Source organism: Diospyros lotus, chromosome 3 (assembly GCF_014633365.1).
Source record: "Diospyros lotus cultivar Yz01 chromosome 3, ASM1463336v1, whole genome shotgun sequence".
NCBI classification, from domain to species: domain Eukaryota; kingdom Viridiplantae; phylum Streptophyta; class Magnoliopsida; order Ericales; family Ebenaceae; genus Diospyros; species Diospyros lotus.
In genome coordinates this window covers 4,433,106-4,460,639 of record NC_068340.1, presented here as the reverse complement: position 1 = coordinate 4,460,639, position 27,534 = coordinate 4,433,106, and the positions used below count along the sequence as shown (strand labels likewise).

The window sequence follows — 27,534 nt, the reverse complement described above, 5'->3', positions numbered from 1 at the left end:
GTTTAACTTCAAATATCCTTCCAAAAATGGATTTATCTCCATCATCTCAGATACCTTAATTATACGAATGGGACACCATGCCTTAAAAGGATAAACTTTCATGCTCAAAAGCATCTCAGTGAAGCTCACGAAGGAAAATAGAATTTAGGGTGAGGTCAATGGTATAGGGAAGCAACGACAAAGTTCTATTGCAGTACTGCACAGCACTTTTGCATCTTAATCTTACACCATAAAGAGTAAAGCAAGCTGTTTGTCCATGGGAAAAAGTTCCATGTATAAGAAAATGTATTTGTGTGCATTCAATCTGAAATATCGAAAGAAATCTATAACATAATCTTTTTGCCCTTTGAGATGTATTCCCCGGGCAGTTGACTTTTGACCAGTAGATGCACGCAGGCAATAGTCATTCCGGTGAAAAAAATTAAGAGAGATACAACTGGAATCCTACAATTACTAGCATGTAAGACCAATGCTGAATCCTAGACATTCCAGTTGCACAGATACAGTCTTACAGGGTTTCACATAAACCTATGATTTCAATAAAGGCATTAGCAAATGTCCTTATAAACATCAATCTAAAGTTATGGTTCTTCAATACTACACCTCAAGCCTTTTTCCAGTGCCATCATGAATCATCAAAGCTTGGTACCAAAAGAAAATTAATTAGAACTAGGTGTTGACCTGACTCAAGCAGAATCTAACTTTGGGTTCAAAAGCTGAAAACAAAAAAAACAAACTGGAAAAGTTTGGGCTCCAAGAATATGTATATTCAAATTAGTAATCAACCATGGAAATCCATGGCATATTGTAGTAATGACTCATACATCATTCTAAGCACAAAAATCATCCACATATTAAAGGAAACAAATACTACAACAAGCTAGAAATAAGAAACAGGAACAAGTTTACATTGCATAATTGGGGAAACTTGAAAATTTGCTATTTCTTTACCTTTTTGTATCATCATCACAGAATTCTTGAATAAAGTATAGATTTGTCATAAATTAATCTTCGTCCACCTTGCATAAAACCCGAAACTATAATTTATCCACCTATCCAATAGAAAGATTCATGTGATGATCAACATGGATTCAGTTGACTCCTCTTGAGTTAACAAATCCTTTTGCATAATCATTGGCACCAAATGAACCAAAATCAAAACATATGCTCAACCGATCAAGGCTTGTTTTATTAAATAAAGAACGTCCATCCAACTAATAAGTATTACCATCTCATGCCATATCGGTACACTAAGCTAGCCATACAGGTCATTTACAAATCAACCCATAGAATCCAATCAACAGGCCTTCAACTATAACAGTTTACAAGTCATGATACACGTTTACAAAGTCTAATCCCCAGCATAATCATTTACAAAAATGTCAAACTGCCGAACCAAACATAACAGATATCCGGCAAATGATTTTCAAAGACTCACCAACATAATCGCCCATGAAAAGATAATTGGTGTCCGGAGCATTTCCACCTATCCGAAATAGCTCGATGAGATCATAGAACTGCCCATGAATATCACCACATACCGTGACGGGGCACTTCACCGCTGCACATTCCATTCCTCAACAAGAATAGCTCTGGCTTGATCGCAAAGCGTCTTCACCTCAGCCTCCGTCAGAGGCTTGCACTCCATCAACTGCCCGATCTGCCTATCCACATCCGCAAGCGAAGGCATTTTTCCCCTATCTCCCTCTCCCTCTGATCTGCGCACCGATGGATCAGCGACCCCAGATCGGACCAAATCGATTCACTATGTATTGATATTGCGATTCAATCGGACAGATCGAGCATTAGAAAGCACAAAATTAGGGTTTTTGGTTCAAACCTCCTATTCGTCACTCGCAGACTTGAATCCTTCTCATTATTTTGCCATTCAGTGAGTCGTCTCCATTCATACGAATCTTTCTCTCTCTCTCTAAAAATTGCAGGAAAATAAGGAGAAATGAAAAAGAAAGCACAGAATTGCGAAATGAAACTCAAATGAAACCAAATGAAATACAGTTGTGTTCGTTTCTTTTCTCAATTATTTATTTTTATTTCCTTTTAGTCTGCCTCTCTCTCTCTCTCTCTCTCTCCCTCTCTGATTCGATATATCGGATGAAACGAAATTTCTCGCCCCGGTGGCTCCGCCGAGTCAAAGGTCTTGAGACACGTGTCAAGGGAGATGAGGAGCCCTGAAATCTAAGCCCTTTAATTTTATGCGCACCCGGCTTAAGTTAGCAAACACTATTGTTGGCCTGCTCTATAAAAGCTTTTATTTTTCTTATTTTTTTTTTATTCTTCTCTCGCTTAGCCTTAGCCGGTCAATTAGCTTGGAAAAATTATAAAAACCACTTTTTATATTATAAATTTATTAAAATAATTCTTAATTATAAAAATATCACTTTTAAATTATTTCGCATGAAAACGACTATTTAATATAATTTTTTTTATATAAATTTAGAATAGTAACAAGAACCCATCAACTTTAATTTTTTTTACTCTTTCTAAATATTAGTATCTTAAAAAATACGATATAATTTAAAAAAAAAATACAATACAAGAGGTATATGATGTGATAAGAAAGATAAAAGGGTACGATTCAATGCAAAAGGAATGTGATATGCAAGTGGAAGAGAGCTAGTCTTAATATCATTGGGTGCCTTAAAATTTGACCTAATTTTTCACTATAAATATCTTGGGATTATGGGTGTGGGGATTTCAGTGTGGAACATCCAAGATTAATATGGTCTAGCATTTACATGGAAATATCAGCATCTGTCTCTTTTCAGTCCTTTGTAGTAGGACAAGGGACTAAAGTAAAGAGTGGCAGCCAAGTCAAAGGAAAAAGACAGAAAGGGTCAGAATTGAACTGCTGCTACATTTTGACCAGAAAAAGAAAATGAAAAAGAAAAGAAAATTGAAGTGTGTATAAGCTATGAAGCTAACTAGTTAGATGTCAATGTCTGGGCCGATGAAAAGAGGCCTGGGAACTAAGCCCAATTGGATTTGGGCCAGGCCCAATCTTCCTGTTTTTCTTTTTTTTTAAAATTTTTTGCTTTGCCCCTTTTGTGCAGTAGTCCCACTTGAATCTGATCTCAATAGCTTTAGACCAAGTCACATTGCTTAGAGGCAAAAGTAAGAGTGGACAGAAAGCATGTTAGAGCTTTGAAAGCAGCATGGACTACCTGTCTATTTTTCTTAGATTGGTTTTGCTAAAATAATTGTGTACTTCTAAAATTTGATATAAATACAAACAACCTTCTTCTTTCATGTTTTAAAAATTACAATGACTATCCTTATTAATTAAATTATTATATAAGATTACCCCTCTAATCGTTAAACTTATGTTACGTGAATTAATTAAGAATCATTTAAGAAATAAAAGATTAATGTAATTTTTAAAACACGATGATACACATTATAATGGAGTCATAAAAGACGATGACACACACTATAATAGAGTTAAAAATTCAAGATTATTGATTGCAATTCCCCATATTTTTTACAAGTCATCTCCCTCTCAAGCAACAAAATAGATAACTCGACTTGAAAATTAAACACTAATATAAAGTGGGGATGTCTTGAAAAGCTTTTCAATCTCTTCCATGGAATATTCCTTAATTTTGAATGTATTTTGTGTGGGACAAGCTTCTTTTACTTTACTTCCTCTCCCCTCGATACAACAGTATATATTTAAAGAAAGAAAAACAAAAAAAAGAACTCATAAACAAGCTGGGGAATCTCTGAGACGTTTAACTTAATGGGCACTTCAAATCTCATATATTTCTCAAAGAAACTACACACAGAGTGCTGTTGCAAGCTCATGAGCACAGCTTTAAATCCCATATATATTTCTCAAAGAAACTACATACAGAGTGCTGTTGGCAGGCTCTCTCTTTTGCCAATGTGTTGAAGCTTCTCTATGCTGTGCTGTCTGGCTAGCTAGGCATGACCAGGCGGCCTGTGGGAGTTTCCAGCTCTCCTGTAATAGTTTTAAAGTTTATATTTGTAATTAAGCCTCGTCTAACATAACATAAAACGCCTAGAAATGGCTGCACAGCATATATATATATTCTTAATTTGGCAAAAGAGATGCTGACAAGTAACAAGTTCAATGGCAAAGGTAAAAGAAGGGAAAGGAGAGGCATAAAAGAAAGGGACGAGTGAAGTGTAGTTAAGCGGCTTTATTTATAACAATTAGATATTAAGACATGAAATAAAGTGAAATAAAGTGAAGTGACAGACTTGCTTTTTCTTTGCCTAATTTGTATGATTTTAATGGGTTCGAAAAAATTAATTAAAGTGGCATTGCTATGAGAATGAGAAGTACTTTAATAACGTTTAGAATGTAACAGTTGAAGCAAGTTTTGAACTTACATGGCGGAGAAAGCCCATTGTAATTCTTAAGGATTTTTCTATTTTAATCTCTCTCTATATATATATCCTATAAGAGTTTATATATATATAATAGTACTGCTCTATTGCATATCTCGATCGAGTCATATAATTGATGAAAACACAGATACATGTCCATAAATACAAAGATGAATAATGTTAATTATATATATACACACATTTATATACAAATAAATAACGTAACTCATTAATATTGATGTAATATTAGAAGGTAAAAAATTCAATGAAATGATTTATAATTATGGACTGTACTGTTGTAAGAATATATATCATTAATTCCCAAAAATAATTAAGAGAAAGGAGATTATTAACCTGTTGTGTATGGGGTCAGGTCCATTTGGAACTCTTCTTTTGCTCATGTTGTTGAGATCCAGCTGATGGACACCAAGCTTCTTTCCCGCTGCCATCTCCATATCCTTGAAGCTTCTCTGGTCTGGTCGTCCAGCTTCTAAAATACCAAGCAACAACAGCCAAATAAATCCCAAGAATGCAAGCGCCCCGAACAAGGCCTTCAACCCAGTAATAGTAGCACTGCTGCTACCCATTGATGATCTCTTCTTTAGTTTAACTTGAGTTGCTGCTGTTCATGGATATATATGGACAGAAGAGGAGGATTTTTAATGGAACATCAGAGAAAAGAGAGAGAGGAGGAGGGGGAAGAGAGAGAGAGAGAGAGAGAGTGAGTGAGATATGGCAAAGTTAAGGGTATAATTTCTTCCTACAATCGTTTGATTCATGTATGGAGGGAGGTTTGGTTTCCTTTCCTTTATAGGTTGAAGAGATTCCATATTAAACTTTCTTGAAGCGAGAGAGATGAGTTGGTTTGCAACATAATATGCAGAAAATATCGTTGTTTTATATTGATAAGGGAACGTATACGATAACTTTCTTTTGTTCTGATTATACATTTTCATGCATGTTATATACCATACCAACATATGTAGACTATTATAATATGCTTTTGATGGAATTTTTTATGCCAAATATTAGTTTTCTATTTGAAAAAAGATATTCTTACCTAAACTTTATATTAAAAATGAAGAAAGAGTAGTATATATTTTTATATAAATATCATCATCATCATTTTACATATATACATATATATTTGAGAATTTAATATGAAAATTTTGTTTATATAAGATTAGGCCATCATTAAAATGACCTAATAATGTTAATTTTAGATTACGAGTCATTGTAATAAGCTTTTTAAATTTGTATATAAATAAATAGAGCCATTGTAATAAGCTTCTTAAATTTGTATTAAATTTGTATGTAAATAAATATAAGAGAGAGAGTTGCATCCATTGTTTTATATAGAATTTGTGTGCAAAAATTCTATTATATAACATGATACAAAAATTTCATTTATAGGATTTAAATTAGTTATACGAATGTATGAGAGTCGACACATGATACGATGACTCTATTAATTTATATATTCTTAAATAACATCAATTTTTAACCATATTGCGTAAATTATTCCATATATATTATTGAGCTAACCATCCATAGAAAATATATATGGGTTGGAGTAAGCCCTAATCAATAATTTATTATAATTGTCAACCATCTCTAACATTGTGTGATACTTCATGACAAATTAAGAATTTAAGTATAAAGCAATTGTTTTTGAGCTTATTCTCAACATTGATTGTACCATCCAACCTTCTTAGGCTTGAGCACTGGAGAGGGTACCCTAGACTCTCTAGGGGCAATACTTCATTGGGGTTGTAAGAGTTAAGAATGAATTCTCTAGCTAACTTATGTAACACAATTAATTTCTAAGTGTCGCTTGGACAATTTTTTTTTTTAAATGTCATTAGATAGACTGGAAAACATTATTCTTAGTAAAATGATATAATGACAACAATTTCAAAAATGAATTTATTTGGGTTGAGATGCCACTTGTAGCCATATATTTTGTACAATAATTTGAAATAAAAAATTAATTTTAGATATAATATTGCTATGCATGTTTTGTTTGAGTGCTAATGTTTATTCAAGAAAAACACATGCATGTAAGTATTTTAAACATAAAAGCTGAGTTGTTGGCATCAATTCTTTGAAAACTTCAACCAAATCTTACTGCATTAAGTTTAGAGTACCCTCAAATCATTTTATTATTTTGAGTTCGAATCCATACAAAATTATACAATTATATGTGTTTATTCAAAAGGGTAGACTCTCATATACTAATGTTGGCATCAAATATTCTTTGAAAACTTCAACTAAATCTTACTATATTAAGTTTAGGGTACCCTAAAATCATTTTAAAAGAGTTTATTTTAAAATATGATGTCTCAAAGGTATATTATTATTTCGGATTCAAATCTATCTCCGTGTGCATAATTGTTTATGTCTATTCAAAAGGCCAGGCGTCAGGCTCCCAAGTACTAATATTTATTCAATAAAAACACATGGACGTAAGTAATTTAAATCAAAAGCTTTAAAAACTTTAACCAAATCTTACTACATTAAGTTTAGAATACCCTCAAATCATTTTAAAAAGATTTATTTTAAAATATGATAATTCAAAGGCATATTATTATTTTGTGTTCAAATCTGTCTTCATGCAAAATTGCACAGTTGTTTGTGTCAATCCAAGAGGCTAGGCTCCCGACTACTAATGTTTGTTCAACAAAAACACATGCATGCTAGTACTTTAAACCAAAAGCTTAATTATTGGCATCGATTCTTTGAAAACTTCAACCAAATCTTACTATATTAATTTTAGGGTACCCTCAAATCATTTTAAAATATGCTGATTCAAAGATATATTATTATTTTGAGTTCAAAAGTTTTCGTACAGAATTACACAATTACCTATGTTTATTCAAGAGGGCAATCTCCTAGATTTCAGCTTACGATAAATCTCTCCATTCACCTAGGGTTATGGAGTATACGGATCGTCAATTTTAAAGAAAGTAAAATAGGTCTAGACTAAAAATTATTTATAATCGAAAGATCCTTCGAATTTCTCACATTAAAAAAAATATATTATTTCAGTAAATATTTTTGTTGATATCATATATATATATATATATATATAAAATAATCATTCTCCGTAGCACATAATTAATGTGTTGTTGGGCTTACTTTTACTTTTCAAGTGTATTGTGGAGTGTTTTGTAAAATAAGGTGCATCTTGATTGGAACTTTACAATTCCAGCTGGCCGGCCGTATGGTCCAGTTTTACAGAGCCTGGATAAATTGAACCACACTTTGATGTTTCATCTTTAGTAGAGGCCTACTTTGAAGACTAGCTACTTTATTCACCTTTTGTTTTTTAAACTGGGTAAACAGTAAATTACACCATCTCTCTCTCTCTCTCTCTAATGCAGAGTTGGAGACACATGTTATATTCCGGATTGGAATATATACTCACATATCCATTGATCTATTGGAAGGTCCTGAAAGGTACGTGAATATTATTGGAGCTGTCATGAACACAAACACAACACTCGTGACTTTATTTAATTGGGGGAATATCACACTCACACGCCTTGCTAATCAAACAGATTTGTGATTGCCACTTCATTAATTTTCAGTCGTTATAAGTAGGATTATTCTTTATGGAGTACTTGCTTGAATATTATTGTCGTTCGAACATAATAATACATTTATTGATTAAAAACATATCGTTTAATCACTTGTTGAAGATTACAAGAAAGAGAATAATAAAAAAAATTTAAGAAAATTCTCACGTAAACACTCTGATATTTAAATCAGAAACTAAAAATTTAAAGATCTAAAGTCGTATTAAAACCAATATTAGATATGTATCTTTTTTGAAATGGGACTATCTATTTATAGAAGTTTTTCAAATCCTCTAAATTTAGTATTCTTTCAAATAATATTTATTTTAATATTTCAAAATTTACTAAAATTAAAATTTTTATGGATAATGTTTATTTTGGCATTGCAAAATCTATTAGAATTAGAACTCTTAGAGAGATTTTCGAATATCAAAATTACTTTGTTTGCGTTTTGTACAAGACTCTCCCTGATTAAAAAAAAAATTATACTTTTTTAGTTCAAAAAATTATTTTGAGTTTTTAAACTATTTTTAGTCTTTTAATGGGTTTTTGTTCATGATCAAGTAATTAGAAAAACATATTTAGTTTAAGAGACAACTTTTAAAAAAAAATAAAAACCCATGACCCGTAATATTTTTCTCATTGAAAATAACTTCTCGTGAAATGAGAATTGGAATGGGTGCCTATAGAGCAAGTCATCCTCTAATTCAAAGAAAAAATGTTATTAGTACATCATTATGTATATCTTGAATTATACAATGATATACCAATGTCTAAAATACCCTCATCCAAGATAGTGAGGTGTAATGAAATGAGAGGTATTTTTATTATTTATATATCTCGTGTAGCTCAAAATATATATAAATAATGTATAAATAGCATGACTAAGGGCGCCAGCTTGAGGATGGCATGTGAAATCAAGCTAGCTAGATAGCTTTACTGTGGACTCGTGGACGACAAGTTTGGAGATTGTCCCCTCAAGATTGATAGGATACGTATTGAGGCAGGAATAACGAACAGATACACCGGGGCAAAGGTACCTATAAGCAACGATTATATTCCCCCCATTGCGGTACAGCCATTGAAATTTTTTGAAGTGCCGGACAGGAGCATAGCATCCATTACGGCGAGAGTGAGAAGCATCCATCATTCGAGTCGAGATAAGATTCTTTTCATGTTCGACGGTTGCGTATATATCATCATCAAGAGCTCCAAATAATTGTTTTGTGAAATTGTCACACCAATATTGGAAGTCAATAATACAAGCTTTGGACGATCGCAAATGGTATGCAAATTGTCATCATCGACTCTCGAGTCTGAAGGACTTGATAAATTGCTTTATTGCATGAACCTTCAGCTTCCCAACACACACAGGAAGCTTCTGAAGTTCTAAACAGGTAATGGTATGATTCGATAACAATAGTCCGTCCATCTAGGATTTTGTTTATATGCTATTGAATATATGAACAGAATTTCATTTTCTGTCAAATGAAGATACTCATATATGCATTTCAGATACCTTAAATGATAAGGTAACCAAAGCTCCCAGGCCGGAAGTGTCGATCTGGTTCAAGAGGAATGAGTATGTTTTTCAGCCACCGGGGGATCAAGCATATGCCCTTTTTGATTCTCTAATTGGCAATGGAACCACTCTAATCGTGTCATCATCTTGTTCTTTCGAAGCCACTGCCAATCTGCATGTGTAGCCATTCTGGTGATGAACCCCTATGGTAGGCTCCTGTTGCTGGTGAACTGAATGTCGCTCCAGCTGTGTCAAATGTTTGTTGACTAAACTGAAACATCATACTGGCTAATATTATAAAACATCCGATGAAATTCAAGTAGATGGAGAAAAGGCATGTGAAAACAATTTGTGAATTTCCTATAAGCTAATTGACCCGAAGGCTAGGCTTCTGCCCTTGATAGCATGATCTTTTGCCTGGAGGCCTTTATCCATATAAAATATCAGCTCAAAGTGGCTTCTAATTATGAAGCCAGTGCTATAATACATCTTTCTGTTCATTAAAATTAAAGTTGTCTGAATGAAGACTGTGACATCCTAATTAAAAAGATACACACAACATAATGAAACAATCTGGCATGCACGCAAGGTGGTGGACATAACTCCCAGCAGTAGCAAGCTATTCTTGGATTGAGAAAATAAAAAATGGTTGATAATCCCAAATGAACCTTGTTAGAATATCTAGCACTTACATCTTTTGAAGGAAATCCTTCAATTCCCAGGTTCATTCTCGAATTAACTGCTTCAAGCTTCATCGACAAAAACTACCGCCACCAGTGAATTTCAAACTCAGTTTCAAGTCAACAGTGAACTGTATAAAAAATAATATGGCGGCAAACAATAAGTGAAAACAAGTATCCTCACCTCCACCTGTCGTTGTAGAGACTGAACATAATTGATTATCTCATCCAGAACCAATGCCTTGCCAATGACCTTAATCCAAATAGAGACTGGTCAGAAAAAGTATTTTGGCTAGAATTATTTAGGTACAGGAATGCATATCCACTAATTTGGAGAGGAATAGTGATGGTGACTTCTTCCTATTATTATAACAGCATCAATCTCTCCAACAAGTTTATTGAAACCAATAAATTAGATTCAAGTTCAATTGTTCCAAGTTTGATAATTTAAAAGGATAAAATCAGCAAGCAGTCTGATTCACATGCAGGCATGTGTGGTGAGAAGGTGAGTGCTTGAGATGAGTTCAGCTACTGGAGTAAGAACAATAAACAGGATTGTGTTTCCAGGAAGCTATATATATTTTACTGTTTTCCAACGACAAAAGTAAGGCAATTATAATTTTTGATTTTTCAGTATCTTTTCTTTTCTGGTGGGAACATTGCCAAAAATTTTTGTAATGATACTGACAGGTGTGGTCTTCACTTCAGTCACCCACTAATCCTCTATGTATTAAAACCAACCTTCCTTTTCTCTTCCATGTTCCAAGTTCTCCCAACTAAGCTCGACCTTTCATTATTGATATTCTTGCCAAAAGGAGATGAAAGCTTTATGCAAAAAATACAAAATCTTTACTCTTAGCCTCAAATCAAAGATACTCTTTGAGCTCTCCAATAAGATTCTGATTCTTCCATCTCCATATGCAAGTTTTTTTGTTTTCTTTTAACTTTTTCTCACTATCGGAGCCAATAGGTGAAATTAATCAATTCTCCGCGCCCTAAGCCAGACCAGGGAGCTACAGAAAGGAATTCAAGCTCTAGTAAATGATAAGACTTTCCAACACAAATTAACATTGTTCTCAAACATAAATATGAAAGTCAGGCAACATACTTTAAAAAAATAGCACTAGCAGTCGAGGAAATAGTGATCACTCCAATCAATTCTCCTTTTTCACTTATGTAATTCTAGCAATTAATCCCATTCAATGAGGATGGGTTGGTTTTAGTCATTTTTTGGCAATTATGCCTTGACAAGTTTAGAAGTTTAGAAGTGCACTTCAACTACTAAAAAGCTGCAAGAAAGAAGATCAGCAGGTTCAGCCCGCCAAAAACTATTCAATACCCTGGAAAAATTGTCATGTAAGGTACAATTTGAGAAATGCCAATACTCACCTTATTACAACCAGGGACCAGATCCTGTAAAATTTTCATTCTTTCGCTTATCTTTTCTCTCCTAGCCTGTCCATCAAACTGCTTCAATCAGGATACATACATACATATACATATATATATATATATATATAGAGAGAGAGAGAGAGAGTAGATAATATATGGAAGTGTTATTCATTTTAGGCAACTTTGCCATCACCTCCCAACACAGTGCCTCAGATGGTCGTAATAGGAAATTCAAGTGACTATTGTATGCATAATGCTGTCACTATAGTTTGGTACTTCAAAGAATTGTTCAAACTAGAGTTGAAGAGAATTAAATAGATTACTCTTTCTGCTAGACTATGGCTATCTGTGGCTTGGCCCCTTCTTGCTCGAACATGGATGTAATCTTGTTTCAGTGGCTCGGCTGGTTTTGTATTCTGTTCCCCTGGCTTGCTTGAATTTGCCTCTGCTTCAGCTCTGGAATCTCCATTCTCATCTCTAGTACCCCCTGTCTTAATGCGTTTCCCATTGCAATCATTCTGTTAAGTTTGAACCAAATCACTGTCAGATTTACAGACTTCCTATATGTAAAAGAGGGAAAATTCACTTCATTCCATTAACAATTCAGTTGCATTCTTATACTTTTTCCAGCATTCCTATACGGCCAGACCAAGAAATACAATTGCCTTGGATAACTTATTATCTACATCTCAAGAACACACAAGTTAGCATACAGATCACAAACATAGAACTCCTTGAGCAACTGTTGGCCAATGCTAATTAACACCACGGGCCTCCCCCAAAAGGGCGAAACAACGACGCATGCCAACAAGGTAAAAGCAGATGTAGACACGGTTTACCCTATATGCCCTTGGTTTGTCAAAAATCAGTCTCGTCTGCGTGTGCAAGGATCGTTACTATACCATAACTGACAACATGCTAACTGGATCCACAAGTGCTAGCCTGCTAGCCAATAAGTTTTCATAGGGTTCGCTGCTCTACTAATTTATAAAACTCCCCAAGTCTTATCACAAACGAAGGTAAACGATCACGGTATAAGTGAATGAGAGTAAACCTAGTTATATAGAAGCGTAAAAAATGGCAAAAACCTATGCAAATACAAAATGAATACCAATACACGTCTACGCATTATACATATATCAAATAAGCTAGAAAATTGAGTTAGATGAAGTACCATGCCGTTGCCAGTGCTCGCTGATACAACCTTGGTGGCCTCATCCACTGGAGCCGCGCCACGCCGCTTCCTGGAACCGCCATTCCGAGCCCCTCTCTGATCCAGAACCATCGGATCATTACCGGAAACTCCCCAATTCACACTCACATTCTCCGTAAATTGGCCCAATCCCCCTCCGGACTCACCGTTGCCGATAGGGAAAGGCCAGATCTCCCCCAAATTGAACTGCACCGCCGCAGACTGAAATGCGCCGCCGTTGATCATCGCCGGAGGGTCCATCTCAGCTCACAACCGGATCCAAATCCGAGGATGTCATTACACTTGTTTCAACCTCACGAATTAGCAGAACGATAAAATAGCTTTTACATAGCGGACTGGGCTCAAATTGGCCCGATTTCAAAGTGTGGATTTGAAGGTAGATTGAGAGTATAATTAATTGGCTTCGCAGAAACGATACTTCAAAAAGAAGATAAATATATATATATATATAGAGAGAGAGAGAGAGAGTAGAAATAGAGAGAGAAAGAGAGAGACAAAGAGGAGACAGAAACAGCAGAGCTGAAGCTGTGTGATCTAATCTCCTCTCCTTCGACAATGGAAGTTGCTGGTGCGCACTCTGCCCACTGGCGCTCTGTGTCCACCACCACCACCATTTACTGCATATATATAGACCGATCTAATTACTCGTCGATCCCTCCACTATCCCCATGTCACCTTTTCAACTCCAAGAAGATTCAATCCCCTTGTCGAGAAAATTTTAAACGTAAATAATCTTATTTAAAAATATTTTCCCAAAAAGTTCCCTATCAAATTTGACTTCTTATTATTTGATATCAAATATAATTTTACCTAAAATGAAGGTTCTAATTTGAATACTTCTTATTTTTTGGTGTGAAGTTATATTGTTCCATAATTTTGGGTCCCCACGCAATTAAGTCCACGATGTGCAGAGAGAAACCTCGAGAGTTGAAAAGAAGTGACTTCGAGTGAGGTTTTATCGGAGGGTCCAGGCGCCAGACAAGGAGCTGATTATCCACCCAACCTCCTGAGTACAGTTGCGTATTTATCACCGTTGGATCTAAATCAAGTGCAGTCAAACTAGATTTTAGGCAAGATCAACGGTGTATATTTAAGGGAATCGTACAACTCCAAAAGCTGGTAGCATTGGCCCTCCATTAATGCCCCATGAGGGGTCAGTTGATGAGATAAGCAGCAACTTGCAAGTACAAATACAATGTACAAACCACTTTTTCTTTTTCTTTTTTTCCCTCTAATTTGTGTGGTTGTTTAATATTTGGACAGAGATATATCATATGGTCTAGTTGGCAGATTAACGTCTGATGTTACTAAATGTTTCATTAGCTAATGAGTGTTAGAGCTCTGCAATCGGATCTATTTGTAGTAAAGCTATTAATAATGATGGATCGTGACCCTTCAATATGGCAAGGCAAGTGACAGTGAAGTGATCGAGATCTTGACTCCTTTTCTTTTTAGGGCACTGAGGCCCACTAATCTCAACTATTATAGTGATTTAGTTTGTTAAATTGAAAAGCCAAAGTACTTTACTTCATCCAAGTTATACTCTTGGACACAAGTGAGACTTCCATTATTTATATAAATAAATATTAAAATTACACTTTTTTTTTATAATATTCAAACAATTATAATTGTATATATCTAATACGTATTGGGTTTTAACTGATATAATAAATTTATCTGTTTATTTAGATTGAGTTTAGGTAAATCATGAGTTTTAAGGAGAATAGAATAGTTTGGGACTCCGAGTCGAATATTATCTGTCTATTAAAAATTTCTTAAATTTTTTATGTTATAAAAAAAATCTAAAATACTTATATTAATTAAGCACGTTTCATAAAACATTTGAATAAAACATTATTGTTACAAGCAGATTTGTCTCTCCAACCACATGGGAGAAAAAAACACAAATTGAATTCACAACCTTCATAAAACATTTGAATAAAACATTATTGCTAGAAGTAGATTTGTCTCTTCAACCACATGGGAGAAAAAACACAAATTGAATTCACAACCTCTTATTATTGATGATACATGTGTTAGCTTCAAAAGTTTGATGATCTAGACTAATGAGGGGAACTATCAAGCTTGCATCAAGTACGATCATAAGTTGTTGAAACTCCCTCCTTGTCTACTCACAAAAAGAATAAAGAATTATTCGGATCGATGTTAAAATAGATTTTTTGATGCCTAAATTAGTAAATTGTTAAAACTTCTTAAACAAGTGTAAGTTAAGAGGTGATCGATAGTTTAAAATACATCATACACACAATCTAACTTCACAAAAATTCTTATTCTCGTCTTGTTTTATGAGAAACCATCTTAATTTTATGAGAAATAGTTAATTATTATATTTAAAGATGACTTAAAATAATTTTATCATTCATAAAAAAAAAAGTATTTACATAATCATAATATGATTTTTAATTATCTAGATATTAATCATCAACTAATCCCTCAAGATAAGATAAACAATCTGCTACACGAGCTCGAGACCTTAGAATAACGCGAGATTATGGGTTATATTCTATTTTTGTGTGAGACTATACAATTATTTGTGTCTATTTAAAAAGTCATACTTAGATTTTAATTCATAGCAAAGTTATCTATATACCTAACCCAAAGCCAAGTTGAATTATGAATTTTAAAAAAAGTAAAATAATTCAAATAAAAAATTATCTATAATCGAAGATCTCTCAAATTTCTAAAGAAAAGAGGAATAAAAAAATTGCCTGCATTATTAGGTTGCTTTTTAATGTGTTTAGTAGAAGCCCAATTGCCATTTCACCTAATTGGGAGGCGCAGAGCCTGTGGATGACACGGAAAGGGAGCTTCCTTGCAAAAGCGACGGAGCATCCGCATCATCCCAGCTTGCCTATTATTTATCTATTCTTGTTTAGGCATACGTTATCCCACGAAAGCTCTCTGCCTTTCTTTTTTTCAAACCACCCCCCAATCCAAATCCAAATCAAATCAAATCATGTGCTTCATCTAATTTCTAAGATTCTTTTTATATCATCATTCAAATTTTTCGTTATTTCAATTACACTTATAAATTTAATTTTTAAATTAATTTAATCTTTATACATTATCTTTTTTACATGACAATTTAAATTTTTCGTTATTTCAAACACACATTTAAACTTATATTTTTGAGTTAATTTAATATTTATATTTTTATGTATATAAAAAAATAAAATCAAATGATAAAATACATATGACATATTATTCGTATCAAAATATATAAATTAAATTGACTCTAAAATATAAATTCACGAGCGTAAATTGAAATAACGAAAAGTTCAAGTAAACATACTAAAAGAATATGAAAATAGATGAGAAAAATATAAATTTAGCCTATTTTTTTGATTAGATTTATATATATATATATATCAAAAATAAATTTTATGGTAACGATTATCATAAAAATATTTGTTATGATTGGATGGTTTATGTGATGTATCGATAGGTAATGGGTTATGTGAAGCGTGACAATGCACGAAAAATGGTCCTTGTGATGTGCCTAACAGGATGGATCAATAAGCACGACGGCTTGTTATTGCAGAGGAGGGAGGGAGGGGGCACGTGGAAATCGTTGATGAGTTTGTAAAACAACACGTGCAAAACAAGTAAATAATGTGTCAGTTCCAACTGTAACATCAAACGGAGCATCACGGGTTAACATGCCACGTGGGGAATTACCCCAAACGGCAATGCCACTGCCTTCCTCTTCAACTCAGCTTTGAGTGGAATAGTGACAGCTACCCTGTTCTTTATTTTTCATGAACTAATCGTGGGTTTTTTTTTTTTTTTGGCTAATTATTGATGGGATGGGTGTTTATATATATATATATATGTATTAAAATGATGATCCGTATGTAAGGATGTGTAAATAGTCAGTTCGATTATCGAATTGATTGAAATTTATTAATTGATTAAACTGAATCAATGAGCAAAATCAAATCGAACCGATCGATTAATTCAAAAAATTGAACTAACTGATAATCAGAAAAATTAAACACAAATCATATAAATCGAACTAAATCAATGTAAGAAAAAAATTGAATCGAATCAATTCAGTTAGTTCGGACAAATCGAACTTTTACTCTTCCTTGTCCAAATGCCTATTAGACCGTGTTTGACAATTGCAATTAACTTTTTAAAATTTTTTACATAGAGTTTTTAATAAAACATGTTTTCGTATAATAGTAAAATTATTAAAAAATTAACTGTTATTTAAAGGTTATAAATTTAAATCTCGATGACATAATTAAATTTTATTTCTTAAATAAAATACAAAAAATATATTTTAAAAAATATTTTGTTAATAAAGTTTTATAATATAAAATTTTGGTTATATAATAGTATAATAAGTACCGATATATTTTATCAATAAAAATCTATAATCATTATTTTTTTATTACATGTATTTAAATCATCGATTAATTAATTTTTTGAATTAGAAATTAACGTGCAACCATTGCTCGACGAAGTAAAAATAACCTTTTTATAGAACAATTAAAAGATGTAAGATTTAAATTTATATCCTCGTATTTAATATTGAATGTTAATAAACACTTTGAAACACACTTAATTAATAATTTATAATTGTTAAGCTTAAAGTAGATAAAGGGTAGATTAATAAGATTTTGATAATAACAAAAAATTAATATAAACTATTTAGGTTAATTAAATTCTTGAAATACAATTCTTTATTCATCGAATATATATATCTTCAGTCAACTGATAATTTATCTAAGTTGGCTGAAGTGAGGCAATATGCTTGTCTTTCAGAGATATGTCATTTAAGTCGAATGAAGTTATTTCCTGATCGATCAAAGTTGAACATAATGTTGGTCCCATGTTTTAGGTTGACCTAAACTTTGAACGAACTTGTGGTTTTGGTTATTGGACAATTTTGATCGATCAAAGTCTAATGGTCATTATTGAATGTCGAGTTTTTTGTATATTTTTTTATTGCACGTGAAGTGTATAATTTTTTAAATATAATTTCGTCTGGTTTCTAAAAGTCATAGATTGATTATCTTTTGCTAATTATATAATCTAACGCTAGAGAAAAATGTTTCTTCAGCCCTTACAAATTGACTTTTGCATTAAAATCTCTCATCTATTTTTAAGTTGTCAACAAATGCTAGCCAAAGATGAAGAATCTGAAGATTTTCTTGAAATTCAAATGTTGTTTTGTCATTTCTATGTAACAATTATTTTTTCTAATATTATGTATAAATAGAAGGTGAGTATGAAGAAGAAAACAAGACAGAGAAATACAAGACAATGAACAGAGTTGACAGAAACATTCAAACAAAGGTGAAAAAGTTCAAGTGTTGTAGGCTTGCTGGCTGGTAAAACTCTCAAATTGTTGGTAACTTGTTTGAGAGATTATTTTTTTGTAAGTTTGTTATTGTTACTCATATGTTGTGAAGATATTGTACTTGATAACTGTGTACTAGTGGTTGTTGCTTAAGACAAGGGATTATATGTTGGTTTTACCTTAAATTAAAAACTAGTGTTGGTTCTATCTCTAATTAAAAGGTAGAATTAATTCTTCTTAGTGGAACCTTAACCTAATTTTTAAGATCTTTAAGCTTAAAGTTGAGAGAGAGGATTATGCTCTTTAAAAAGCTAAATTTCTATAAGAACTAAATTAAGAGATGGGCAATTTTTCAATAAGAACTAAATTATTAATTTTCGAAAAACTGAATTCACCTTTCTCTTAAAGTACTTTCTCGGACAACAATAATTACTATTTTTAAAGAGTGAATTATACACAAGTAGTTGCATAAGAGATGGGCAAATCAAGTTCTTGATTAACAGTCTAAGATAGTATTTGTTAAAATGAGTTAGATAAGATTATATTAGGATAAGGTTGGAATGTTTTTCAAACCAATATTGGGAATTGTCCAAATAAGCCTGGAAAGCATTTCAAGATTTTTATTAGATTGTTTATTAAATTTTTTAGAATAAATTAGAGAATATATGAGTTATTTTTTTTATATGTAAATTTTAAGAAAAATTTATTTAGAAAGGGAGAAATAAATTTATTTAAAAAAATTAAAATAAAAAATCACGTGATTTTTTTAAAAATTGATAGATAAATTTAAAAAATATAATAAAAACACTTTTATTTAAAATATTTTATATATATATATTTAATTTTTGTCTTAATTAATAAACATCAACTAAATGGATATGGTTGTGAAGCAACTGACCCCAAACAAACAATTATTTAGCGATTGACATCTCATCGTAGGGTTCATTTTGTTTGTAAGCTCTACATCACTTTCCATCATCAATTCGTCATTTTGTTGAAAAGAAAGCTATATGTATATATATGAAAAATATATATATGTAGTAAATATATATATATATATATTTGAATCACGCTAGATGTATCACTATTTTTGTATATCTTGAGCTATATAAGAGGATATTATGACCAAAATACCCTGCGTCTCATATACGCCTCACGCGCCTTTATGTGCCTCATGAGGGGTTTTTTTTGTCATTGGTATATCTTTATATAATTCAAGGTGTACATAAAAGTGTTCTAATAGCATTTTTCTATATATTTATATCCTAATTGATTGAAGCTACGAAAGGTAATAAAAAATATAAAAAAATATAGGGGATTATTATTAGCCCTTTTTTGTTTCATATTTGGTTGAGCTAAAATTAGTTTAAAAATGACATTTTTTCAAAAATAATTACTCTAAAAACTGCACGATGGTGTATTATTGTTTTAAATGACCATAAAAAGGGGAAGAAAAAAAAAAAAACACTGGACAAGTGTCAACCCCTATACATAGAGGGCACCCATAGGAGAAAAAAATATAGGGGATTAGGACACTTTTGTTTTTGGTAAATTGAACTTGTTGGATAGTTACATTCTCTCTCAACTAATACTCAGTATGAATTGGGTTGGGCCTTGCCAGAAAGTGGCCCATTGCTGGGGCTAAATGGCCAATTTTTTTAGTTCCTCTACTTAATAGAGGGCAACCCATAGGAGACTAGAGGAGCCCTCTAATTTGTAGCCCTCTATTAAGTTACCCATAACAAGGTTTTTCATTTTTTTTTGTGTGGATGTTTTAGATAATTAATATATTGATAATTTGGGTTTTCTCCCTACATAAAAAAGAGTTGATAAAAAGAAGGAGTTGTCTAAGTGACGGAAAACATAGTGTTGCCTCTTAATTCGATAGAGTTTAACTTGTTAATGATTCAAAATATTTGAACATTCGTTGTTAGGAATGATTCAAGATAATATCATCAATTTCTCACCCCTTAGAGAAAAAAATAACAAAATAAAACAATTAAATATCACTATAGAATAAAAAATTATTATCATAGGATTTCTAAACGTAACAAATTTTTGATGATAAAAAGCCCTAATAAAAAGGGTTGCCTATCTATTCCCAAAAAATCTATAAAAGGACTTTCTTATTTTTCTTTTATTTTTGTATTTTTGATTCAAATTAGGTCTCTCGTTTTTCTCCTATATGTTACTCCACCCTCTCTCCTGCATATGTATTTTTACATCATAAAGGTTCAAAAGATTACTTAGCCCCATTCATATTTGGTGTAAGAGTCGTCATATTTAGTGCAAGAGTTGAATGCAACCCAACAATTTTTGAAAAAGAGAAAGACTTTTGTTATAGACATTTAGATGAGGGAATTCGAAAGATGAACTAGCTCCAATATCAATCTTAGTGGGTTAGACTTCTTTTCTTCGAATGATTTCAAAATCAATGGTGACTCGAAACAAATGACACCACTAGTTTTCCAACTAAGATGAAAATATTATGGAAATTTGCATCCTGTTTAGGGGGTGATTATTTTCGGTAATATTTCAAGATATTAGGCCAAACTTGGTTGTTCATCTTCAAATGTATTGCCTCATCATCATAGGAAACTTTTATACTTAAAATTAGAATACAAATTGACATAATTAGGACAAGTTATAGAAATAAATTACTTTTATAAAATTTCTCCCTATATATAAATATTATTATGATAAATTATTTTACATTAAAATAATATATAAATCATCATTGATTGAAAGACCATCAATTTTCCCATATTATTGAACATGAATTTAAGTCCACCTTCCATTTCATTATATATATATATAAAAAAAGAAGCAATAGTCTCATACCTTAAAATTGTATGGATGGTATGTAAAACTAATAGGAAAATGCTATTGGTACACCCATTTTGTACACCTTGGGCTACAAAATGGGGTATTATGATAAAAAACCCTTCATGAGGCGCATAGAGGCGCGTGAGGCTCATGGAGAGGCGCAGGATATTTTGGTCATAATACCCCTTGTGTAGCCCAAGATGTACAAAAATGGTGTACATGTAGCATGATCCAAACTAATAATTCCATTCAATTTTGGTGACATCATTGGAAAAATGGCATCTGGATTAAACACATTTTTTGACCTAGTGCACTAACTTTTGTGTCCCAAAAAAACACCAAAAAAGAAATAAAGATAAAATAAATCTCCGATAAGATGGAATTGGATCATGTCGTTTTGGTCCGATCCAATTCGCTAGGTAACCGATTTAGTTTTTGATCTTTAAATTAAAAGTTTTGTACTCTTAATTATAATTAATCGCCAACCTAATTAGTGTTAGATATTGTTATATTGTGCATGGTTATATTATATTTTTTGTATTATATTATGAAAATAATATTAATATACATAATTGATAATTTAGTGTGATATTAAACTTATTAACCTTCAAAGTAAGTAGTAAGTGTTTAGGATTTTTAATTTACTTAACGGGTAATAAAAAGTGTTTGTTTAATCTTCTATTATTATAATTATATTGTAGCTATGGAAATTAGATATTAAATAAGCATTTTAAACAAATATTTTAAATTAAGCCTCCTTTTGTAAGTCCCTGCCCAACTTTAGAACTATTGGATTAGTAATTTGAAACAGCTTGAGGGATTAGCTTTTGATTTTTGAAGCTTTAAAGTTGACGGAAAAAGTTTAAGTTTAATAAGTAAAAAGACCAATATTCTATTACATAAATCCAAAAATTGCAACTCATGTCCCTTTGTCTTCCTGGACTTACCAACGAGTTTATTGAAAGGGGGCAAAAAGTCAATTTTGCCCTCACGTCCTGTTTTCTCCTTTCCCCTCCCATAGATTCCCCTCATGTTCTAGTGCGTTTCTCCTACCAAGGCCGCTGTCGTGCCTCGCTATTGTCGCCTCACCTTCGTCACTTCTCTACCATGGCCACCTCGCCTTGCCAACAGTCGATGCAGTGATTGTGGGCGAGGATGAGGCGAGACGCCCATGGCAGAGAGGCGACGAAGACGAGGTGAGATGAGGCGACGGCTACGTTGTGTGGCGGCGAGACGAGACGGTGGCCATGACAGGGAGACACACCAGAGAGGAGGGGCAATAGCTCGCTTTACAAATTTACAAAGTGGATGGGGCAAAATCGTCTTTTTTACCCCCTTCTGTGAGTTGTTCGGTAGGCCCGTCGGGCCCTGTAAAATGACTCCCTTGCTAATAGCCGGAAGCCATCACTATTACCATTATTGTTGTGGCTTGTTGTTGTCAACATCTTATGCAAAAGAAGTAATAATAAAAGCAGTTGTATTCTCTAAGTTCCACATCACATGAATTCGACGATTTGGAACCCATCATTGCAACGAGGTGTTTTGCCTTGGTGGAACCCATCAACTACAAATTTTGCCAGAGACTAGAATGCTTTCTTAGTTGTTGGAAAAACCCATTCTCAAGGGGTATTGTTAAGTTGTATGAGATTGATCCCAATTATTGTTGAGCCTTGATTTTTTATTTTTTCAGTTATTTATATATATACACACACATGTATATAGTTTCTTTGTATATACATATATATTATATATAGTTTATATGAATTTTATACAAATATATGAATCAGAAACTATATAAGTATATTATTTAAAAAATAAAAATTTATTAATTAAAATCATAATATATGTTATATTTTGTAAAAAAGTATAATTAATTATGTTTTTTTTCTGTAAGTAAAAATATATTACCAAAAATAAAAACCATCGCAAAGGGGCTACACCGCAAGGGCATACCTTGTGCAACGAAAAGAACACATAGGCACCAACACACAAAACACAAAAATATAGCAAATAAAGAAACTCACAATACTAAAGGAGAAAGTACATGACACATAATGCCTATATCACTCAAGCCGGATGAGGTGTAATTTTAAGGTTCTTCTTGGCCCAAGCAATAGCATTCTATTTCTTTCTCTCATTCTTCAGTTGAGACTTGGACTTGATTGGAATAAACTCAATACTTGAACTATCTGAGTGGTCCGAAATTGAAACTGAACCCACAGCCCCCACACTTTTTCTTTTCCCCCAATTCTTCACATCCATCACAGCTATCACAAGAATTCCTTCCTCCAATAGAATAGCCAACTCCTCACGCGAAGGGATGTCCCTACTTTACTCCATGAGAGTACAAAATCTATTAGCAATCGACATCTTTTTATCCCTTACTTGAATAGGAAAATCCTTAGAAGTTGAACTAGCTATCACAACCAGAGATGTAGGAGGAGGATGAGGCTTCCCTCTGGTCTCCTCATAGAGTTTCTTATCTTGTCGGACACCACTTACTCCTTTTTTCCCCTTAGGCCTCCACTGAGTTGTGCATGTCTTCGGGGCAACACCATTCACGTTCACATCCTTGTCATGACTAGTAGACTTGGGGCAATTCTAAATACTATGGCCAAAGACATTATAATGAGAACAAACCGAGGGCATCCACTTGTATAGGCATACAATTAAGCTTAGGTTCTCCTGTGAGCTCATTAATCCCTTGATCCAATAAAACTTGTTTTAGAAAAGAAGAAGAAACATATATCTTTCACACAAACTCGAGCATATCCCAACCTAGATCTATCTTCCGTCATAGAATCTATATGAAGAGACTTCCCCAAATCATTGACAACATCAGTAATCCTCGTACCAACTCTCAAGAGGAACTTTAAAAATCTTTGCCCACATTGGAATATATGTGTGAGTATCTTGTGACAACATTAGGCCCGATTTCCAACACTTCAACAATATAGGTTGATGGGTAAAATGCTATGGACTCATATAAAAAACTCCCAAGATATATTCTTGCCTATCAAAACGAAAGAAATAAAAACCCTCATTGTTAGAGATTATCTCATGTTTTTTTTATTATTATAATTATTTTTAAATGAACTTATTTATACAAGTGAAAACGACACTTCTTATTTTTTTGGATATTTTTTTATTATTTCTAACAACTTTAATTTTCTATTTTTTGAAATATATATTTACATAATTGACAATTTAAAATACATTTTATTTAGATACTTTCATTAACTTAATTATAAATTACTTAAGTCACTTTACGACTTCTAAAGACTTTTTTTTGGTTAACGCATTATTACGGGCGCTCCTATTGTTCGAGCCCACGATTTTAGCAAGAGAGGTGAATCGAGAATCTAGTAGGCAGGTTTTGACTTTTAGCACAATCACAAACGTGATGGTAGCAAACATTTTTTATTTTTTAGGGTCGTTCATTATCTGCTGAACTATCTCTTGCCCAAGACTCGAACATGGAACCTGAAGACTCAAAGAGTAACACCTCAACACATTCTTCCTTTGCCAGTTAATTTATGCCTAAGGGGCTTCTAAAGACTTCTTTTGTCAAGTCAATGCATGAAGACTAGCACGAATCTGGAACATTTTTTTTTTTTTTGTTCACGCCACTTGCCATTGGTTTTTAAGGCGTCAAAGAGATTCCCGACAAATGATCTATCTCTTTTGTACAAGGCATGCATTGAAATTTTATATTGTGTTAGATCCATACAATGTGTGGAATCACCAAAGTGGCATTGGAGCCGCGCCCGCCATGTGATGTGCTAACAGTAGTGTAGTGTTGTTGGCAAAGCCTGGGAAAAAGGCCAATTACACCCAACCTTGCTTAGGTTTCTCCAAACAAATACAACTCAAAGTTGCTCACATTTCTTACAAAAAGGATCGGCCGGTGATTTGTCACTAAGTCCTCTGTTTATTAATTTTTTACGGGTAACAACTGGGGCCGGCCTAAGGGTCACTTGGACCCCGGCAGTAATAAGTTTGGGCCCTCTAAAAAATGATAAAAATTATTTAATATTTAACTAGTATAATTTTTTTGGGGTCCCAACTTTTTTGAGGCCCTAGGATAGACTTTACTGGCCTATGTCTTGAGTCAGCCCACAACTCACAATCCAAATATTATCAATGTGATGAATGAAGTCATTAGGTACTTAATAATAATTTTCTAATTATGCATACACTATGTAACAACAAACAACAAAGTAAAAACCTATGATTTTAAGGTACGTGAGTAGATTAAAGTTGGTATTAGTAGCGTCTAATTAAGTCAACTTTATCGATTTAATAAAATATAAGAGTAGATAGAAAATATTAATAATTAATTATCTTATAATAAAATATTAATGACCTACCCAGTCTCTTGTACACATAAGATGATAGGTTCCCTTTGTATACTTTTATTTTTTTTAAATATTATTTTAACATTTAAATTTGATATTTATAATAATATTATATCAAGAAACTCTAAATTTTAATTTTAAAAAATATTTATAACTTGAGATTTAGTCTTTGATCAATCATAGAACACTTTCAAGAAAAAAGATACAACTTTGTCACGATCAACGATATTTCAATGTTTGCTAATTTGCCTTCGACGATTCTAAATTTAGGTGAAAGAAGACTCTTTAAGACACTAAATAAACTTAAAAAATTCTAAATTTAGATTTTTAGAAGTATTTGAAACTTGAGTTTTAATTTTTGATTTATCGTAAAATATTTTAAAGAAGAAAGAGACAGATTTGTTATAATCAACGATATCTAATATCAAAGTTGGTTAATTTCTTTTCGACCATTTCAAATCTAGGTGAAAGAGCACCCTTTGAGATGTTAAAAAAAAAAATAAAAAAATTCAAGCATACCCCCATGGACATGACGAAGTAGTAAAAGGCAAGAAGGATAATAGGAGGATTAGAGATTTGAATCATTGTAGTGTCTTGAAAGACAAAATTATTGCTGAAAAATAGCAATAAGACTAGAAGGCTAGTCGTCCACATAGAGGTACAGTCATGGTACCCTCTATCGCCTTTTTGGGGTATCGTTTTCAAGACGTAAAGGTGGAGTCCTTGGGAAGAGTAGTCGTCTCTCAAAAGTTTATTCCGAATGTGTATAAAACTATGACCTTCCCTCTAGATTTATCGAGAGGAAAAATCAAGGAGGAAGACTGCTCTTTTCAGAATTATTTGAGCAAAATATAGACATTGGGTCATAAAAAAAAAAAAAAACTCAAACAACTCTAAATTCTTATTTTGGAAAGTAATTGAAAGTTGAGTTTTATCCTTTGATCCACCATAAAATGCAAGAAAGAGATAATTTTGTTACAATCAATAATATCTTAGCTAATTTATTTTTGATCATTCTAAATATTAATAGAAAATGACACTTTAAGATATTAAATGAACTCAAACACTTTAAGATATTGATGAGACACCATCATCAGCCAGATAATATGATCAGTACGTACGAGGGTGTCTTTGGTCAAAGTTGTCATTTTGCTTTTCCAAGTAAATTTGCCCAAAAACACTGTGAAACAAGACAAAGGACTTGGAGAAGGAAAATAACTATAATATATATATATATGATATTTTTTATATTATTATTATTAAACTAAGACACAAATATCTTGAACCTAAAAATTGGCTATATTATAAGAAATATGGAATTTTCATGAAATATTTTGTTATGAAAATTAAAAAGATTTTGGGTGGCACGTAAAAGGCAAAGGCTAAGGCAAAGACTCCCTCAACAAAAAACGGTGGTCAAAACTAATCCACGTGGCAGGCTGAAAAATTTTCACCACGTGGCAATCGGAAACTACCGGTGCCATCGCGGTTGCACCGACCTGAATTCCGTCACTTCACGAGAGTTCTCTCTCTCTATCTCGGTAGGTTTATTCTTGTTCTTATGTACGAACTCTTTATTCTCTATAAATGTATTATACATATACATACACACACAAGAACATTTTGCTGATTTTCAGAGCTCGCTGCCAACGAAGAGAGAGAGAGAGAGTTTATGTTTTTTCTCTCTGGAGAGAATGGGAGCTTGCGTGTCGACGCCGGAAAATTGCGTGCAGGTTCGCCGATCGGGTTGGAAGAGGAAGCGAAGGAAGCAGATCAAGCCGAAGGTTCCGACTCGGTTCTCTCATCGATCATTTGACGCAGTCGATAAGCCCGTCGCGCCGGATCGTCGCTCCTTCAACAACCCCGCCCTTCCCGGTTCTCTCTCTTTTTCTCTCCTCTTAATTATGCATTGATGATTGATTTTGATTTAGGCATTTACCAAATTAATTTTGTTTGCGTTATTCCGAAGCTGTTAATTCTATTGAGGAGAGATCGTCCACTCTTGGGTAGGGCGCAGGCGGGGCAGGGTTTTGGTAGAATACTTGAATAGTGAACATATATATATACCTTAAAATCTGGTCTGTTTATGCAACATGACAAGTGCGAGACTTGGGAATGAAGGCCTATTTATTTCATCAATCTTGAAGAATTTCTAGGAATTGCCTTACAATTTCACTGATGAATGGGTGTGTAGCTGATCTGGATTCTCTGCTTCTGGGAGACAAGCAGATTAGGGGTGTGATCTAAATGTTAAGATATCGACGA

The 27,534-nt window shown here is 33.0% G+C and overlaps 4 protein-coding genes across 10 annotated transcripts in view; 1 reads left to right on the top strand and 3 right to left on the bottom strand.

The window, feature by feature from the left end:
* Window positions 1-2,025, bottom strand: part of LOC127797556 (serine/threonine-protein phosphatase PP2A-2 catalytic subunit-like) — a 45,334-nt gene extending 43,309 nt beyond the window's left edge. The window contains exon 1 of the mRNA XM_052330559.1: window positions 1,841-2,025. The gene's annotated coding sequence lies outside the window, so the exon portion shown is untranslated. The remainder of the gene's footprint in view (window positions 1-1,840) is intronic.
* LOC127797557 (transcription factor BHLH089-like) overlaps window positions 1-13,366 on the bottom strand; it is a 38,464-nt gene extending 25,098 nt beyond the window's left edge. Inside the window, exons 1-6 of one of the 3 annotated variants that reach the window (XM_052330560.1) lie at window positions 12,718-13,366; window positions 11,867-12,061; window positions 11,541-11,618; window positions 10,336-10,404; window positions 10,164-10,235; window positions 9,275-9,742 (exon numbers count right to left, since the gene is read on the bottom strand). In XM_052330560.1, the coding sequence (XP_052186520.1) occupies window positions 9,614-9,742; window positions 10,164-10,235; window positions 10,336-10,404; window positions 11,541-11,618; window positions 11,867-12,061; window positions 12,718-12,996 (822 nt within the window). In that variant the 5' untranslated portion in view covers window positions 12,997-13,366 and the 3' untranslated portion in view covers window positions 9,275-9,613. Of the gene's footprint in view, window positions 1-9,274; window positions 9,743-10,163; window positions 10,236-10,335; window positions 10,405-11,540; window positions 11,619-11,866; window positions 12,062-12,717 lie in introns of those variants that run through there. The other 2 variants (XM_052330562.1, XM_052330563.1) reach the window with 2 other exon arrangements.
* LOC127797555 (uncharacterized) overlaps window positions 1-27,534 on the top strand; it is a 55,233-nt gene that overhangs the window by 6,989 nt on the left and 20,710 nt on the right. Inside the window, exon 2 of one of the 5 annotated variants that reach the window (XM_052330552.1) lies at window positions 26,937-27,144. The exons of 2 other annotated variants lie outside the window; for them this stretch is intronic. In XM_052330552.1, the coding sequence (XP_052186512.1) occupies window positions 26,964-27,144 (181 nt within the window). In that variant the 5' untranslated portion in view covers window positions 26,937-26,963. Of the gene's footprint in view, window positions 1-26,818; window positions 27,145-27,534 lie in introns of those variants that run through there. 2 more of the 5 variants (XM_052330551.1, XM_052330555.1) reach the window with 2 other exon arrangements.
* Window positions 3,707-5,216, bottom strand: LOC127797559 (CLAVATA3/ESR (CLE)-related protein 25-like). The gene is made up of 2 exons (XM_052330565.1): window positions 4,726-5,216; window positions 3,707-3,979 (listed from the first exon to the last, which is right to left on the bottom strand). Exons 1-2 carry the CDS (start codon window positions 4,956-4,958, stop codon window positions 3,940-3,942), a joined length of 273 nt encoding a protein of 90 aa, XP_052186525.1. The 5' UTR covers window positions 4,959-5,216; the 3' UTR covers window positions 3,707-3,939.